The sequence below is a fragment of the Microtus oregoni genome, unplaced genomic scaffold (assembly GCF_018167655.1).
Source record: "Microtus oregoni isolate MIOR12 unplaced genomic scaffold, Mior012 000050F_005, whole genome shotgun sequence".
Lineage (NCBI taxonomy): Eukaryota > Metazoa > Chordata > Mammalia > Rodentia > Cricetidae > Microtus > Microtus oregoni.
This window is the reverse complement of record NW_024543229.1, coordinates 361,796-381,455: the sequence shown is the minus strand read 5'-3', so window position 1 is coordinate 381,455 and position 19,660 is coordinate 361,796. Positions and strand designations below refer to the sequence as shown.

Genomic DNA, 19,660 nt, shown 5'->3' with positions numbered 1-19,660 from the left:
TAGCAAGAGCCTCCATACCTTTTGGTCCAGGTAGCCCATCCAAGCCAGTGCGTCCTGGAGGACCTGGAGGTCCTGGAAAACCACGATCACCTTTTGGACCAGGTGTTCCTTTGAAACCTGGGAATCCTGGTGGCCCAGGTGGCCCAGGTAACCCAAATCCTGGCTCTCCCTTAAGCATACACATAACAAAACACAAGGAAAAGTCCCGTGACTTTCCTGATGCTTACCATTTACTATAGAGAATTTAAAGCAGAGAATACAAAGTAATACTTCTCTTCCATGGTGAGGAGAGGATAATTAAATGAAAAGGAATGGGCATATTAGAGGAAACATCTGGAAGGATAGGAAACAGGGTTTAGTAAAATCAAATCCAATGCGTTGGACTGGTTTCAAAATAAGAAAGTTAAATAAAAGAGCATGCGATTAAATAACACTCTACCCAAGTGAGAAAAGGTGAATATGGATTGAGAATTAGATCATCCAAATAATGATTTTAAATTTACCTAAGTCTTATAATGCCATTGTGGTTTCTGTATAAATTTTCCATTTAGTTAGAGATTAATATTGAAGCAATTTCAGGTGAAATGATGTACTTTTGAGATTTGGGTTAAATGAGAATACCCCCCGCCAAAAAAACAGGAAAAGATTAAGGAAATGTTATTAAAATCTTAATAATTTTGTGCCTGGGTGACAGATATATGAAAGTTCATTATATTACTTCTTTTGCTTTTGTGTTTATTTGAAAATGTTCATTATAAAATAAAAACAAGCCAACAGAGAAGTAGTTTTCTCATGAGAGCCCATCAGCTGTTTTTCCCATGGAAAACAAGTAATAATGATGAAATCCAGCGCGATTAAATCATTTAAGTACAGAAACTACAAGAAGAGTCAAAATAATTACACATGCAGCAGTTGGCTGAAGGCTGACTGAAAAGTGTTTGAGGTTAAATAAGATACAATAGAAGGAGTATTAAGGGAGATATTTATTAGTAGTACCCAATAGCAGTGATTTGCTTTATGTGTCTTTGGTGGAATTGGAACAGAAGAAGCAATACAGAAATGACTTAATACACCCAGCACAATCTCACCAATCATCACGCAGGTATGGCAAGTAGGAAATGGGTTACTGTTTATATATATAAGCACAGGTAAAGCTGATCATTGGATTCTTCCATCTAATCTAACAGCCCACTTGTCTAAACAAAGGTCCGAAACTTTTGGGATCTAAATATTACCTTTTGTTCCAATATGGCTTGGGATTAGATATTTTATTTTTAAATGAAAATATAGTTAACTTCTTTCAATATAATTAAGACCTGGGCCAATGTCTAACTCAAAATAGGAAATGGGACTAAGGACAGTAGAATAGACAAAAATAAAAAATAAAAAAGGGGGGCAAGTTAAAATGTTCCCAACTGGGGCTAGAAAGATGGCTCAGCAGTTAAGAACATTGACTGCTCTTGTAGAAAAACCAGGTTCAATTCCCAGCACCCACATTGTGGTTAACAACTGTCTGTAACTTCAGTTCCAGGGCGCATGAGACTCTCTTCTGACCTATGTAGTCACTAGGCACACACATGGTACACATTCATATGCATGCAGACAAAATACTCATATACATAAAAGATTAAAAAATAAAACTTTAAAAGTAAACTTCCAGACCTTTGGTCCTGGAAAGCCTGGTGACCCAGGTGGGCCATCTGGACCCATTCTTCCAGGTGTTCCAGGTGCTCCTGGAGGTCCCGGAATTCCTGGGAAACCTGCAAAACAGCAAGACTTTTTTTTTTAATTCACAGGAAGAACAAACTTTAAAAAAGATAGTTACATTCTCCTCTCCCTAATCATGCTTTACACAACAACTCATTAAAAGTACATGGACATTCTGTATGTCTACTCAGAACCAGGCCTAATAGATATATATTTGCGATTATCTCTCACCCACTTTAGTCTTTCATTTCCACAGAGAAATGGGTGTATAAGAAGATACATTCTCCTAAAGAATATAGAATAAGTCAGAACTAAACATAGTGAATGAATGCCACATAAAAATACAGAACTTCCCTTCTGCTTACATCAAGAGGTAGAGTGGCAGAATGTCTATCATGGACCTTTACAGATGAGCTAAATGCAACTCATGTGTTACATAAGAACTGACACATAGAATCAGATCTGATATTTTAATAAAAGTATTTGGTAGAAGTGAGAATTGTCATTACAAAAGGGGCTGTGTTGCTACTCATGAGAATAATAAAGCAGAACTATAGAAAATAAACCCCAAAATTTCGATAAATCAAGGGAATATTTAACTTGGGATAAAATAATGTGTATGTGTACAGTGAATCTGTTTTTTTGATTAATACAATCTATTAATTCATTACATGTCTATTTAGTGCTTGCTATATTCCCAGGAACTATTCTAAGCTCAGAGAATACAATGAACACAAAATGCAAGAATTCCTGTGATGTTCTTTAGCACAAGATAATTTCTGCATCTCTGAAATGCAGATAGTTTTTTATTTATCTATTTATTTTATATCCTGGCTGTAGCCTCCCCCAATTCACCTCTCCCAGTCCCACTCTCCTATTCCCCTTCCCTTCCCCCAATCCACTCCTCTTCCATCTCCATCCAGGAAAGGGTAGGTCTCCTATGAGTATCATTAAACTATGGTATATCAAGTTTCAGTAAGACTAAGCACTGTAGATAGTTTTGACACTAGATTGTTTTACAAAATGAACTCCAGGTTCAAAGAAAGACCTTGCCTCCAAAATTATGGTGCATGTAGTGACTCTCTTTTTAATATTTTATTTTTCTTATTATTTTAATTTCATGTGTATGGATGTTTGGCTTGTGACTGTCCAGGCAGCAAGATGTCTTTGTCAATTATAGAGTTTTGGAAGTTGCTTACAATGCACTTCCTGTTTACTTAGGTAATATTATATCCTTCTAGAGTCTTAGATAAAGTTGAAGAATAGATAGATAGTTATATTTTTCTTTAGTTATGATAAAATATAAAGTAGATATAAAAACTGTAATTCTTGCTTGACACCTGCTTTGCATGTGTAATTTTACTATGTTAAAAGTAAAACTTTTCTTTTTATTTAAACAGAAAGGGGGAAATGGTATGGGAAGTCTTTTCTGAATATGTGTTGCTTTTATTGGTTAATGAATAAAGAAGCTGCTCTTGGCCAATGGCTTAACCGAATATAGCCAGGCTGGAAGAGATACATATATAGAGAGTAGGCAGAGCCAGGAGATACCCATGGAGCTGCCAGAGGAGAAAGACACAAGCTGCCAGCTGGAACCTTGCCAGTAGGCCATGAACTCATGGTAAAATTTAAAATAATAAAAATGGGTTAACTAAAGGTATAAGAGCTATCTAGCAATACACTTAAGTTATTGGCCAAGCAGTGGTTTAAATAATATAGTTTCTGAGTGATTATTTTGTGGTCTGGGCAGCTGGGAACAAAGAAGCAGCCTCCTACTACAAATTGGCACCCCAATGTGTACTAGCTAAATCCACATAAAACCTGAGAGGGCTTGGAAAGAAATTCTAGACACTAAAAAACAAAGTTTAGCCACATTTTTTTTCGGATGGGTTTTGTTTTGCTGGCAGCATACTGCAGCTCCTTTAAGAGAGGTCTTCCTGATTCAGTGGTAGCAGAAAAAAAAGTGCAGTTTCAAAACAGCTGCTTTCTGGTTCACCAGCACGAATGGCTCTGACTCTTTTGGGAGGTCTGGCTATGGAGCATTTAAATAGATTTTGTGAGCAGACTGCTACAACTTGTTTAATGGCAAGACAGGCCTTCTGTGAACAGACCCTGGATCTGGGACAGAGAGAATGGCTCTCAGAGGCAGTGAGCATGTCTCCGCCATATTGGACTGGGCAGAGCAAGCAGGCAGGGCTGTGTTGGTCCTAGCTATGCCCACTTAGCATTTTTTTTTTTAAAAGGGTGCTTCTGGTCAGAAAAGATTTCAGATACACAGTAGGACAGATTCAGACATAAAAGACCTCTAAATGAGGTGTGTTTAAAAAATGTACTTAGGCTTGGGAGAGAGAAGAAAAAAACATAAAAAGACAGTAAATAAAATATAAAAGAAACAGAAAGTCATAGACTAAAGGAGTAAAGATAATAAATATTAAACTTGTAGAAAAAGTTATAGTGTAAGAAAAATAAGCCATGCAAAGAAGAAAAATACACAGACTCTGGATTATGTATATTATTGTGTTATTTTTTTTTATTTTTTTGACTGTGAATGAGCTAAGTACAGAGAGACATTTCACTGTATGGGCTACTAAGCTAAACCAGAAAATGTATTTTAAAGGTATCTTGATTTCAGAATATGGGTCTAAGAATATGCTACTTTGGAAAAGAGGTTCTTCTTTTGTTTCCACAGAAGATGAGAACCTATGGATTTCTTCCAGACTAATGTAGTTTGATGGACCAAGACCTCCTTAAAGGTCGCCATGAATACTCCCAAAAATGTTTCACACAACAAAAAGCAGGAAGCAGTTTGGAGAGAACTATGAACAAATTCTCTAAATGATTGTTTATAAATGCTTCTTTACATTTAAAGGGAGATATGCTACAGAGATTTGCATTGTATGAATCTTGTTTTATTGATTCAAATTTAAGGTCAATTTTGTTGTATGTATATTTCTGCTCTTTATTAAGGCATTGTACTTTTGTACATCTCATTAAAAATGTAATGGATAATTAAGAAATACAGGTTAATAGATAGTCATCTATAATATTCAAGCTTATAGTCATGTTAGTTAGGTTTTCTAGATGTACAGAGATATATTTCAGATAGATAGTTATTATTTAAACCTCTCAAAGACTAACAGAATATGGCATTTAAAACGTTTTAAGCACTTAGACTTTTCATGAACATGAGACACATCTGCTCCTGGCAGCACCAATCTACTTTAAAAGGAAGATGGGCATCAAGGAGGCTCCTTATGGAGTTAAAAAACTGCTCTTGCCTGGACTGCTTGATGTTTTGCTGTATGAACTGGATATGCAGGACCCACAGAAATATGACTGCTGATGTTGCCTATAAAAAGTGAGACACTCCTTCAGGGTTTCTGCCTCATGAAAGAGTCTGCCAGACATTCTTTAGGACACAGGAGAAAGTGACTGACAAACCGCCAATAGAGGTGGAACAGTTTTTGAAATTTCCTGTTTCTTGGAAAAGTCTTCTGGATACTGTGAGCCAGTAGGCTGAAGATAGATGCCCCAATGGTACAGAAGAACTTTGGGTGACTGTCCAGACAGCAAGATGTCTCTGCCAATTATAGAGTTTGGGAAGTTGCTTATAGTGCACTTAGGTAATGCTATATCCTTCTGGAATCTTTGATGGAGTTGAAGAATAGATAGATAGTTATAATTTTCCTTAGTTATGATAAAATAGAAAGTAGATATAAATATGGTAACTGCAATTCTTGCTTGATACCTGTTTTGTATATGTAATTTTACTATGTTAAAATTGAAACCTTTCTTTTCATTTAGACAAAAAGGGGAGGTAATGTGGGATTCCCCTCTGCATGCTGTGATTAGCATTGATTAATAAAGAGACTGTCTTGGCAACAATGAGGACCCTAAGAGAAACATACATAGATCTAATCTACATAGGAAGTAGAAAAAAAAAGAAGATCTCCTGAGAAAAATTGGGAGCATGGGGACCTTGGGAGAGGGTTGAAGGGGAGGGGAGGGAAGGGAGGAGAACAGAGAAAAAATGTAGAGCTCAATAAAAATCAATTTAAAAAAAGAAAGAAACTATCTTGGGCCTGAGCAGGGCAGAATAAAGAGAGGTTGGGAAAACTAAACTGAATTCTGGGAGAAGGAAGGCAGAGTCATGAGAAGCCATTTAGCCCTGCCAGAGACAGAGGCCAGACAGAACCTTGCTGGTAAGACAAAGCCATGTGGCAATATACAGATTAATAGAAATGGGTTAAATTAAGATGTAAGAACTAGCCAATAAGAAGCTAGAACTAATAGGCCATGCAGTGATTTAATTAATAGTTTCTGTGTGGTTATTTTGGGAGTCTGGACAGCAGGGAAATAAATAAGAGGCCTACCCCAACAGGCCTGTATGGATGTACATGAACCACGTGTGTGCCTAGTACCCTCAGAAACTACAGGAAGGCATTGAATCCAGTAGACCTAGAACTAAGGCTGTTTAGGCACTGCATGGAGATGCTAAGAAGTAGGCCTTCCTCCAGAAAAGCAGTCAGTACTCTTAATCTCTGAACAATCTCTCAAGTCTCCAATGTGGCTTTTCATTTACATTCTTTACAACATGTAGCAAAAGAATTACATTTACTTTGTTTTATATTATGAAATAGTATTATCATATTAACAGGTTAATCTACACAGCCCAGTACCTAGTTCAACATACCTTTGGGACCTGGAGGTCCAAGAAGCCCAATCCCAGGGATACCTGGTTCTCCTTTGCTACCAGGTATTCCTGGCAGACCTGGTTGGCCTGGAAGTCCAGGATCACCTACAGAAAAATAGCAGCGTAAGAATGAGAAATATCCAAAAAAAAAAAAAGAAGTAAAGTGATGAAGATTTTCTGAAATAAAGACAATTCTTTACATACCTGGAAGACCCACTTCACCATCTCTGCCTGGATTACCTGGCAGGCCAGGCTTCCCTGGCTGGGTTATGGTCTGGCCTGGATCCCCTTTAGGACCTGAAAATAGATGAATTACTTCAGAGGTAGAATCATTTACTTGACTAAAAAAAAAAAAAAAAAACCAATCCCATTTTGTATATTCTAGGGAGGTATCAAACAGAAAGATAAGACTTCAAAGAGAAACCACGGTTTTAGGTAATTCAATGATTGAGAATGGTTGATAACTAATTTTAGGTGTCAGCAGCCTGACTGGATTAAAGGATATTCAGACAGCTGACAAAGGAAGTATTTCTGGATATGCTCAGGACCCATGAAGAGAAGGATATTTGAACCAGTGATGTAAGGAGGGAAGGTCTGCTTTCAGCCAGTATGGCTCAGCATTGTCCAATAGGAGATGGCTTGAATAGAACAACAACAACAACAAAAAAACCCCAAAACATAGGAAATCAACCCCCCCCCCCATTCATCTGGAACACCTATCTTCTCCTTCCCTTGATAATCAGAACATAAATTGGGCTGGGAGGAAGGTTCAGTCATCAAAGTGTCTGCTAAAGAAGAATCTGTATTGACATTCCCAACACCCATGGAAAAAAAGATAACCATAGTAGTACATGTCTGTAACCCTAATACTGAGGGTATGGAGACAGGCAGATCCTTGGAGCTAGTCAGCCTAGACGTATCAATGAACTCCAGGTTCAGTGAGAGACTCTGTCTCTAAAATTAAGGTGTATGTTTTCAACCCTGAGAACATATACATACAAGTAACATTATTATACAGACTAAGCAGGTTGTGTGTGTGTGTGTGTGTGTAAAACAGCATTTAAATAAAAAAAGACCATGAATATGAAACAGAGAAAGGGGTTACATGATGCGAGGGGTTGGAATTGGAGGGAAGAAAGGTAAAGGAGGATAGTTTTATAATTATAGTGTAACTTTTTTGTTTTGTTTTGTTTTTTTATCAAGACAGTGTTTCTCTGTGTAATCCTGGCTGTTCTGGAACTCACTCTGTAGACCAGGATGGCCTCAAACTCATAGAGATCTGCCTACCTCTGCTCCAGAGTTCTGGTATTAAAGGTTTGTGCCATCAACATCTGGCTATTATAACTGTATTATAATATGATTTTTTTTAAAAAAATTCTAAAAAAAAATAGTAATGTGCATGGGTTACATGTAAATAACCACAAAAATATATACACAAAAATATAATAAAAATACCAACAAATGATTGAAAAAAATTAACAGGAAATTCCACTTTAAACAAACACATTCTATTCTCTTGCTAGGAGCATATAAAAAGCCAAAGAAACACATTTCTCTTGAGAGGAAGTCAATGTTTTATTTCTGCTTTTAAGCACAAAAATTGAAATCAAACAAACTGCCAGGTGGTGGTGGTGCACGCCTTTAATCCCAGCACTTGGGAGGCAGAGGCAGGCGGATCTCTGTGAGTTCGAGACCAGCCTGGTCTACAAGAGCTAGCTAGTTCCAGGACAGGCTCCAAAACCACAGAGAAACCCTGTCTCAAAAAAGAAAAAAAGAAAGAAAGAAAGAAAGGAAGGAAGGAAGGAAGGAAGGAAGGAAGGAAGGAAGGAAGGAAGGAAGGAAGGAAGAAAAAAGAAATCAAACAAACTATTATAGTAAACTTACCTGGTAATCCTGGCTGACCTGGATTTCCTGCCACACCTTGTATGCCTTTTTCACCTATAGGGCCTGGGGGTCCAAAGCCAACAGGGCCCATAGGTCCCATATTTCCTGGGAGACCTGGCAAACCTGGGTCTCCAGGAGGACCTCTTTCACCCTTAAAAGCAATTCCACCCTGAAAATGGAAATATTTAAGAAACACATTGATATAACTTTATGTAGGTTAGTATGAAAGAATACAACCAGGGACATGAAACAGGCATAAATACTTCTTAAATGGTATATAACTGTGTGATATTGTTAAATTGGATCTATGATTGTATCACTTACTTACTCATTACCTCCTTCAATAAATATTTCTGAACTCTATCTTCCGGTGGTACAATCCAAGAAGATAAGTAGATCAAAATTTCTGCTCTAAAAAATTTATAATCTACCAGGAGTTGAGATAGTTATCATTTATCTATCCTATTATAATACATATTTCCAATTCAAATATCCTAGACTGTATGTTAAATACAAAATGAGATTGTTGATTTATGCTAAGTGTTTGGCTTTATAGTATCTTAACCTGGCCATCTACGCACATAAATCTATAACATTCATATATATTCATATATATATATTCATATATATTCATATATATCCATATATATATCCATATATATATTCATATATATTCATATATATATATCATATTACATTTCTTTTCATATCTAAAAAAATCCCCCAGAGATATTTGGAATAAGATGTGAATCCCACACTGACTCTTAAGTATTTAATTTCCTACCCATTCATAGATAGAAATAATTGATGCAGCAATGAATTAAGAAGTTGTTTATAAAACTGAAAGAAAAAAAACTGAAAGAAAATAGTAAGGAAACTCTAGTTAGTAACGTAGAATTTCAATGTAAAATTTTATTATTTTAGGCATCAGTAGACTACTCATGTAAGTACTAGGCCCAGTCTTTATCTTAATTTAGCAAGAGTTTTTTTTTGGGGGGGTGAAGGAAGGAGTTTACCAAGAATTAAATTTAGGGTCTCACAAACAGGTATGAGTTCTACCACTGAGATAGAATGTCATTCTAATAGTACTGACAATCTGACCTAAAAGGAGACTTTCAGACCAACTCACAGGCTCTCCTTTGGGGCCAGGGAGTCCTCGCAATCCATCCTTTCCAGGAGTCCCAGGTAGACCAGGAAGCCCTGGAGCTCCAGGGGAACCCAAGTCTCCTTTGTCACCTTTCATTCCCGGAAGAGTGAGGACATCGCCAGGGTCACCTTTAGATCCTGGAAAGCCTGGAGCACCTGGAAGTCCAGGTATTCCCTGAGTTAATAGATAAAAGAGGGAGAAGAAAGAGAAAAAGGAAATCAGATTTTTTTCTAACATACTTTTCTCCAGTTTACTCCATTAAACCACACAATAACATTCAGTATGATGAAGTAAAGAGGACAAAATAGGGAAAGGAAAGGAATAAAATAAATCATAATTTAACATTCAAACTAAATTCAGTGTATGTGTCCGTAAGTGAAAATCAAAGGGCACGTGGCTTCTTTCCAGGCTTTTGTGGCTCATAATAGAATCGAAGCTTACTGGTAATCCTTTTGGACCAGTCATTCCAGCATTTCCTTTTTCACCCTTCTCTCCAGGGACTCCAAGAGATCCTAAAACACACACAGAATCATGTGAGCTCTGAGCCTTAAGACCCCAAGCATGCTCATATAGAAACCAGTGTATTACAAAATTAGATTCTAAACTGAGAACTTTATTCGACTGCATTTAAGTCATATTTTCCTTCTCTCATTTTCTCAATATGAAGAAATCAGACTTTCTTTTTTGAAGTTTATTTACTTTTACTTTATGTGTGTGGGTGTTTTGTTCATTTGTCTGCACACCACCTGAGTGCCCGGTGCCTATGGAGGCTAGAAAAAGGTATCAGATCGCTAGGACTGGAACTGCAGACCGTAATGAACCTTCATATGGGTGCTCTTAACTGCGGAGTCACTCTCAAGCCCGAAATCGGACTTTCTTATAAGTAAATATATTTAACAACACATATAGCATTATATCCTCAGGAGTATTCCTTCACAAAGTTTACAGCTACTAGGCACTGTGAGGTGGGGCTAGAAGCCCTATAACCATCCTATTGCCAAGGAAGAAAATAAAAAGACTGCATAATCATAATTTTCAGCTATACAATCTTCCTATATCCTTGTTAGCCCTTTCAGTTTGCCATTCCCTAAGATTTGGTTTATAAGCTCTGTCTGGCACCAGAGGTTACTAAAGTTAGAAAGAAGTTACTAAACCCCTGACTCTACAGATGAATCTCTGCACTCTCTGCGTCATTATTACTCGGTTATTAGTTTCAAAGTTAATATTTGGATATTGCTAAGAATTTCTTTACCCGGAGCCACTGAATAAGATCACGGAGATGGAATCCAGAAAGCTGGATTTGAACAAGCCCTCTGTGTGATTATTATTTATTCCCAAATTGAAGACAAACTAGATTGAAAGTACAGGTGATATGATTCACTAGCTCCTAGTGGCAACTATGAGGCTTGCTAAAAGTATTTCCAAACTCCTAATGAATTTGTGTCTTTGGTAGACACACTAGACTAGTAAGCAGTCTGGAATCTATTATCAGCCCGGACTCAGGCATTATATGTAACCTCAAGAATATATAATATTGGCATATGTGAAGAGTTAATTGAATGGAATAGTTGTGGTTCTGGAAAATTATTCAAAATTAGGAGGGAGTCCTTACATGTACAAATAATATTGGCAGCTGGTTGCCAAAACTTTAATAGAAACCTTGCTCCTTAATGACAATATGTGGTATATCCCTAATAACTCTGACTCTGGAAACCATACTTAGTATTCAGACAATACGAACAGTATCCCTAGTTTTCTAGAAGAAAAGTCTGACTCTATATGTCATTTCACTTTTGGGACAATGGAATTCTTTGAATAATACCATTGTAATAGAGAATGTTGGTAGAATTTGGTATGATAAACAAAAAGGTCTCATAAGAGAGGTAACTCATATTCAATAATTTGTAGACATGAATAACTAGCTATAAACTGGGAAACTAACAACGTTACAAAACTATTGACATGGTCATAAGAGCCAACAAAACATTGTCTATAGGAAGAATATTTTACCTGGAGGACCTGGGAGACCTGGCAAACCGGGTTGGCCTGGAGGCCCTGAAATGCCAGTTCCAATACAGTTGAAGCAGGTGTCACCTTTGTCACCTGGTGAAAAACAAATATTACTGGAAGGGCTAATTAGACCTTCTTTATATAACTTCTGAAAAAGTCAGCTGAAAGGAATAGCATTCCTACTCAACTGTGTGTCTGCAGAAGTCTATGTCGAAAACCAGTTCTTAGACAAATAGTGCCTACGACATATAGAGGACTGCTTTAAGTGTTTGTGACACACTAATAAAATATAGTAGACAAAATTTCACGTCTGTGGCACTAATTTCCTACCAATGGAAAGGAATAATGAACAATAAAGGCAATAAATTATTAAATGACATTAAATAGTTTAAAATTAAATTTAGTAAGCTTTTAAAGGTGTATGAAAATATGTGTGTAGGGGGAAATAGGTGTGACTGAGTGTGCTAGGTGAGTAGTGGGAGAAAAGCTGCAATTGGAAACAGGCTGAGATCAGGACGGATCTCATGGAAAGGTAACTACATAAACAAAATGAAAAGCATGGTATCTGTGTAACATGTATAGCATATTCTATGAACAGACAAGGAGCAGCAGGTAGATCAGACTGTTGAAGCTGAATAAGGAAGTGGGACCAAGTTATAGAAGCCATGCTAGACTGTAGTTTTCACTGTGCATTAAATGACAAACTGGTGGGTATTAAACAGAACAGCCATCATTATAACAAGCCCCATTTGCCCACAATGAGTATACTTAAAGTAACAAATTGTACATTCATCTGTTAGCCATACACCACTAGATATTGTAGTTATTCTCAATATGTAGATATGAAGTTATATTGGAACTATAGAATTATTAATACAACATGGATTTACATCATAAATACTATTTGGTCTTTCACATTACAAATGAATTCACAGCCAAACTACACATTTTGCTTAAAAATTTAAAAACTTTTCAACCCTCAATATCATCACAAAGAATGTGAGCCAGTCTTACAAATCTAGCTATCATATCATATTTTTATTTATTTAAATTGTATTTATTTAAATTTTTCATATAGTATATTTGGATCATATACTTTCCCCTCTCCTAATTCCTCCCAGATCCCAATTCTCCTGATGGTCCTACATGCTATTCCTAACCATTTTTCCAAACATATTAGCACACTCTATACCTTATAAATATTAAGCAATATACAAGGAATGAATTATATACAAATACAGTATTAACTCATCATTTACACAAAGGTACTTTAATAATCATTGGATAAGACCCTATTAGTTCTATTACTCCTTAATCTTAAATTCATTACATACTTCCCATATTGTAAACATAGTTTCAACAAAACACATTATGAATCTAATAACTGAATCCTCATACTTCAGTTTACAAAAATGTGTCCATGAACTGCTAATTTATGCAATCAAAGATAAAAGTATAGTTTTCTTACTTTTAAAGGATAACAACTATCCATTGGTCTTAGCAACCAAACCAAAACATTGAGACAACTCCAAATAAAATAAATGAATTAATATTATATTATGTTAATTATGCTCATAATTTCCTTCACCTATATTTACAAAGATAATTACTACCTGTTATAGATAAAAAATACTCATTTAAGTGAGTTTTATTGTAATTGTATCCCCAGAAACAATATTTATCAACTTACATCATAAAACTAGAATCTCCAACTTTCTAAGCATAACAATTCCAACTATATACTTAACTCTCAGCTTTGAAATTAGAGTATCATAGTAGTAGTGTCACTTGCTACATGATCAATTAACAATTCTCCTTATGATACATACTCAAATCTAAATATCATCCAATTCTTCAAATAGTTTATTCATATTTCTTGCTATGTTCATTCAAGCTACTATGAACAACTTATTTCAATTACTAATAGCATGAATAGAAATATATGACTTCCATTACTGGAAGGATGTACTCAACAGACACTAATACAGTTTTATAATAACTTTCTAAGCTATTTGATATAACTGCATCAAGAATGCTGGATTTGTCTTAGCTTTTCTCAAAATCTGTACACATGTTATTTAGATGCTCTGGACCATCCATCAACCATAACCTCCATGATGAGCAAAACATATGAAAAATAGTAGACTTTGTCAAAGTTATACAATTTACCAATAACAAATGCATGCTGAGCACTCACTGGAATACCACTCTTATCAGATTCCACTCTAAAGAGCATATAAACTCTGCAAACATAGGGAGGGCATACTAATAACTGAGCTCTTCTAACTACGTTCATTGTCACTTCCCTAGCAGCTGTATGCAGCTCATGACTTCTCTTTTTCAACATCTTAGGGCAATCTGGATTCCTTCCATTAATTAATTTTAAGAAAATATCTCCCATTATTAACTAAGCCAATGAAACAGGATTTCAGATGTCAAACATTGTCTTAAAAAATTCCCCACTAATAACTACATGTGCGATCCTTAAACTATTTGCCTCACCATAAAGATTTTAGGCTTAACTTTATCCTATGAAAGCAATATAATGACTCTAACCTTACGACTTTATTTTCCCCATCTACTCATATTTTTTTTCTGATTTTCTGGATTTTTTCCAACTACAACGCGTATTTATTTACTAATAAACTAATTATTAAGTAAAATACTGCTTCAAATCTTCTAGACTTAACCTGGCTGAAAAAAGCAGTTCCCCCAAATATCTAGATATCCAAATGCAATCCCTTGAAAATTCCCAGTGAATCATAAAAGAATACTTAAATAATTAAAACATAAACAATTTTTTTAAATTGTTGTACTATGTCTTTAATTCTTAGTACTTTTTAATTTACTTGAGTAATTTCAATTATAATAAAGACACAAGTAAGGAACAAGAATCCACACTATTATTCAACTTCCAAAGCTTTATAACACAGTCATAATTATTGTATCGTTACAAGACCAATTTCTTCACCTTCATAAATTTCTTAATTTCTTATATTATTAAATTAAACAAAAAACTCTACCTCATAATTTGCTAACAACACAACTGTAATTAACTCTATCAACAGACACCATTAGCACCTTCAAATTATTCAATTAGTGCATGGCAAGTCTGACTGTTTTTTTACTGCCACTGCTGTGGTATATCCAAATATTAGCATCACTCCTAAGCAAAATAAAAATAATGCTACAAAAGACCCATGCAAACCTGAATATAATTCCAACCCCACCACCACCAGTAATAACTAACTTCAGTCTACCATAAATAGGTGAAGATTTAAGACACTCTTATAAAACAAAACAAAAATATTATATATATTATAATTTCCATGTGGAAGTAAACTGGCTAATGGCATGGAAAATCATTGTATTATTCAACCATAGAAACTTGAATGACCAAAACCTCTCCCTATGTCATCAATATTATTAGCCACTTACATGCTGATTTACCAGCCCCATCCTATTTCAGCACAATGGCATTTCCGTCTTTTACGAGGCATTGGCATGATACTACTAATTATCACAGTCCTCTATGCAGAAATACATTATACATTATACAAAATGGTTACATTTCCATCTGTCAGGTCTGTCGGCTGGACGATTTTTCCAGTATCTTTATGCAAACAGAGCCTCCATCTTTTCCATCTGCTTGTTGTTCTTCTCATGAAGAACAAGGCCTATACTATGGACATTTACTTTCCTAGAAACTTGAAACATGGAAATTTTTTTATTACTTGCAGTAAAAGTGAAAAAACTAGGGATGAATTTCTGGATCAAAACCCTTGGAGAAAGAGGAGGCCATAAATCCTACCATGCTTTAAGCAATAACAGTAACTATAATTAGTTAAGAGTGTACGGCGTGGACACAAATGCAAGTGGGTAAGTGCATGTTATAGCAAAGATCCATGAAATTCTTTTATTATTTTAATTTGTCAATGAAGAAGGAAGCAAGTTAAGAGACTTAAAATGATATTAAATAAATACTAAAGCTTAAAAAGAGAAAGGAAGATACAGAATCAGGAAAATGGAAATCTGAAACTACTCTTGCTATAACTTCACTGATGTGAGGAAACAGCAAAGGAGGTCAGTTTAATATTAGACTAGATTTCAACAATTGGTCGTGTTGAGTTATGGGTAGTTTGAGGTATGTCTCAGTAGGTGGTGTAGGAGGCCCTTCTGTATTTGTGTTGCTAAAGAAACTGCCTTGGCCTAGTTGATAGGGCGGAACTCAGGTAGGCAGGGAAGACAGAACAGAATTCTGGGAGGACGAAAGCAGAGACAGGCAGACGCCATAGTTCTTTTGCCCAAGACAGATGCTGGTTAAACTCACACTGGTAAGCCACAGTCAAGTGGCGATACAGATTATTAGAAATGGGTTAAATCAAGATGTAAGAATTAGCCAATAAGAGGATAGAGATAATGGGCCAGGCAGCAATTTAATAATACAATTTCTGTGTGGTTATTTCAGGTATAAGTTAGCCGGGCAGCCAAATCAAGGGGTCCCACTCTCTACAACAAGTAGGAGTGAAGCAATGTTGGAGTCAAGTTATTAGAGGCTGTAATCTAGAAAGAGATGCCATATGAAAACAACATTATGGAAGAATACACTACTGTGTATATACTTGGAGTGTGGGCTTGAGAATCTGTGTTAAGACTGAACTTAGAATACAGGGCATTCTGCCAATGACTTGAAAGAATGAAGGAAGGGATGCTTGGGTATCAAACCTTTTGCTCCTTGCTCTCCTTGGAGTCCTTTATCACCTGGAGATCCTGGGGGGCCTGGAGGGCCTTCTTTACATATCTCATCACCTAAGGTTAAGATTAGATAGCAAGATAATTGTTGTCAAATATTGAGAAGACTAGGCAAAAAAAAAGTACATAAAAACAACAGAAAGGCTAGAAAAAACATATTTTCGATTACTTCTCTGTAAAAATACAACTCAATAAATAATATGGGGACATATTGTTGATAATGAACACTTCTTAAAGACCGGTATATAACCCAAACCCCAAACTAAAAATAGCAGTATAATTTCTTAGATAACAGAAATAGAAATAATGACACATAATTAAAATTAATGTTACAGAAGAAAAACCTTAAGTCATCAAATTTTAAAATATGTAAAAAAATAATGATGCCAAACTTCAGTCAGATTCACTTACAAATGAAATAAAACAAAAGACCAGCCAAATTTATCAGAATGAAATTACAACTTACGGGATGGCAAATGAGGGCCGGGAGGACCAGGAGGCCCTGGAAGTCCAGGAATCCCAGGCTGTCCATCAAGTCCTGGAGATCCAGGAATACAAATTCCAGGGGGACCTTCATCACCTTTTTGGCCTCTTTCTCCAGGATATCCAGGAGGACCAGGAGGACCCATGACTGCTGTCCCTAAATAATTAAATGTACCCATTAAAAGTGACCAAAATGATCATATTATATAGACAATTATTTTGATTCTCTAAGAGACAGCTGGAATGATGAAATCTGCCTTTAATATAACAGTTGGACTTTCTTTTTCCATTTTTAAAATTTTAGTCTTAGTATACAAAATAATGGCTTGCATTATAGCATTTTCATATATATGCTCATATCCATCTCCACAGTACCTTATTAATCTCTCTTTACCCACCCTCACTTATCCTCTTTCTCCACCCAGTCTCCTTTCTGCTTCCATGGCACATAATATAAAGATAAATTCAATTCTGCATGGAAGAGACAATGCACCCTATTTTTTTTATTCCTTTTGCTTTAAACCCCTTCTGTACCACACTTAGTGTCTGTTCAGTTGGTTTGTATAGTAAGTTTCTCTATGAGAATTAGCATTTGCAAGAATGAAATGCTTTAAATCATACAAATAGTTTGGGTATAAGATATGATGATTACTTAAAGTAATGGCCAGGCATAGTGGCCCATATCGCAGCACTCAGGTGGCAGAGGCAGATGGATTATAGCCAGGATGGAAGAGATATATAAAGAGAGAGTAGGTGGAGTCAGGCAGAAGCCATGTAGCCCCACTGGAGACAGATGCTGGATGCCAGACAGAGCTTTACCCAGTAAGCCACAGCCACATGGTGACATACAGATTAATAGAAATGGGTTAACTAAAGATATAAGAGCTAGCTAGCAATATGCTTAAGTGATTGGCCAAGCAGTGATTTAAATAATATAGTTTCTGAATGGTTGGTTATTTTGAGTCTGGGCAGCCACGAACAAACAAGCAGCCTCCTATAACCATGTGTATGCTGGTGCCTTCAGTAGTCAGAGTGAATCGGATTCTCTGGAACTGAAGTTGCAGGCAGTTTTATAAGTCACCAAGTAGGTGCTGGGAACCAAATTTGAATCCTCTAAAAATGCTAGCAACTCTCTAAACTACTAAAGCGTCTCTCCATTCCCATTCAATGGTACTTTTAAAAGGCTTGGAAAGAACTCTTCCCTGTACTGTTTGGGGTAGGCTCAATTGCTTTCTTGCTGTTGTCAATTTCTACACATTTATTGGTCTATTCTCTTTTAATTTGTTCATATAGTCAGTTACAGCAATATAACATAAAAACATCTGTGACATTTTAGGGTAAAATTAAATGGTGATAATATCATATATGATTTACAGAGAGATGTGGTCAGTTTAATTAATTAATTATTTTTTGGATTTTTGAGACAGGGTTTCTCTCTAGTTTTTGGTTCCTGTCCTGGCACTAGCTCTTGTAGACCAGGCTTGCCTCGAACTCACAGAGATCTGCCTGCGTCTGCTTCCCGAGTTCTGGGATTAAAGGCGTGCGCCACCACCGCCCGGCTGTTTAATTTAGCATTATTATAGTTTCTCTGTTAATAAATGTGTAGTGAAGAGGCAGTTTCTTTATTAACCAATGAAAGTTACACATAGGCAGATGAACTTCCTACATCATAAATGAGGTTGAACCATTTTTATCTATAGGTTATAACCTTGGTGGTTTGTTATCACTGTTACTAGATTTCCTGTTTATACTTTGAAATAATTCAAAATATGGGGATTATCTTTTTTTGTCAGTTTGGTAGAAGTCATCCATGAAACTATAAAAACACCTGTAAATCAACACTTATTCATGGAGAGTGTCAATATTTTAAAGTCTTCAATGGAAGTGGTTCTTAACCTTCCTAATGCTGAGCCCCTTTAATACTCTTCTGTCTGGCATCCAGAAGCAGATGCAGAGATCCACAGCCAAGCACCAGGCCTAGCCTGCTGAAGAAAGGGAGGAGGGATTGTACAAGTGTGCGGAGGGGGGGGGGGTTAAGGTCATGACTGAGAACCCACAGAAACAGCTGACCTGAGCTCATAGGAGCTTATGGACTCTGGACCAACAGTTAGGGAGGCTGCATGGGACCAACCTAGGCCCTCTGCACATGAGTGACAGTTTTATAGTTTGTTCTGTTTATAAGGCTCTTGGCAGTGAGATCAGGACCTGTCCCTGGCACTTAGCTAGTTATTTTGAGACCTGTTCCCTATGCTGGATTATCTCACCCAGCCTTGATTTAGGGGGAGGAGCTTGGTCCTGCCTCAACTTAATGTGCCCTGCCATGTTATGTTCACACCCATGGGAGACCGGTCTCTTTCTGAATGAAGAGGGACAAAGAGTAGATGGGGAAGGAGGTAAATGGGAGGGGGGAGGCCAGGGGAGAGAAGAGAAGGGAATCTGTAGTCAGTGTGTAAAATAAATGAAAAATGTTAATTAAATAAAAACTTAAAAAGATAAAAAAAGAAAATAAAATATAAGATGACACAGAAAATACTGAAAAGTAGATCATTAACTCTAATAAATGTTGAAAATCAAACACAGAATAGATGGTACTAAAATAAAATTGAGATAAAATACTTGTATAGTATGCAGAATATGTATATCTGAAGCAGAAGGAGAAAACTTACAAGTAAAGTGAACAAAGCATATTAATTAAAATTTATTGATAGAAAAAAGAAAGCTGTCTTAATTCTAATGTCAAGTCAAAGAAAATTCATTGAAAAATATGCGTTAACAACACAGGTATTGTATCTAATAAATGGTGATACAATGATTACAGTCATGAACCTTTACAATCTAATGAATAGGCTTAAACGATGGTATAAAATTTATAAATTACAGGAGGTAGATTGACAGATCCTTAGCAGATTGAACAAATTAAAAATAAGGGTATAATTACTTTGATCAACATAATCAAGCTGTATCTATGAGTGAGAGAAAAGAAT

At 36.2% G+C, this 19,660-nt stretch overlaps 1 protein-coding gene across 2 annotated transcripts in view; it reads right to left on the bottom strand.

Annotated features, from left to right (window-relative positions):
• The window catches only part of Col4a5 (collagen type IV alpha 5 chain), a 195,768-nt gene that overhangs the window by 64,343 nt on the left and 111,765 nt on the right, over positions 1 to 19,660 (bottom strand). For both annotated transcript variants that reach the window (XM_041636781.1, XM_041636782.1), the window contains exons 20-29: positions 16,660 to 16,833; positions 16,167 to 16,250; positions 11,442 to 11,534; positions 9,873 to 9,943; positions 9,414 to 9,605; positions 8,285 to 8,453; positions 6,605 to 6,697; positions 6,401 to 6,505; positions 1,663 to 1,760; positions 19 to 169 (exon numbers count right to left, since the gene is read on the bottom strand). In XM_041636781.1, the coding sequence (XP_041492715.1) occupies positions 19 to 169; positions 1,663 to 1,760; positions 6,401 to 6,505; positions 6,605 to 6,697; positions 8,285 to 8,453; positions 9,414 to 9,605; positions 9,873 to 9,943; positions 11,442 to 11,534; positions 16,167 to 16,250; positions 16,660 to 16,833 (1,230 nt within the window). The remainder of the gene's footprint in view (positions 1 to 18; positions 170 to 1,662; positions 1,761 to 6,400; positions 6,506 to 6,604; positions 6,698 to 8,284; positions 8,454 to 9,413; positions 9,606 to 9,872; positions 9,944 to 11,441; positions 11,535 to 16,166; positions 16,251 to 16,659; positions 16,834 to 19,660) is intronic.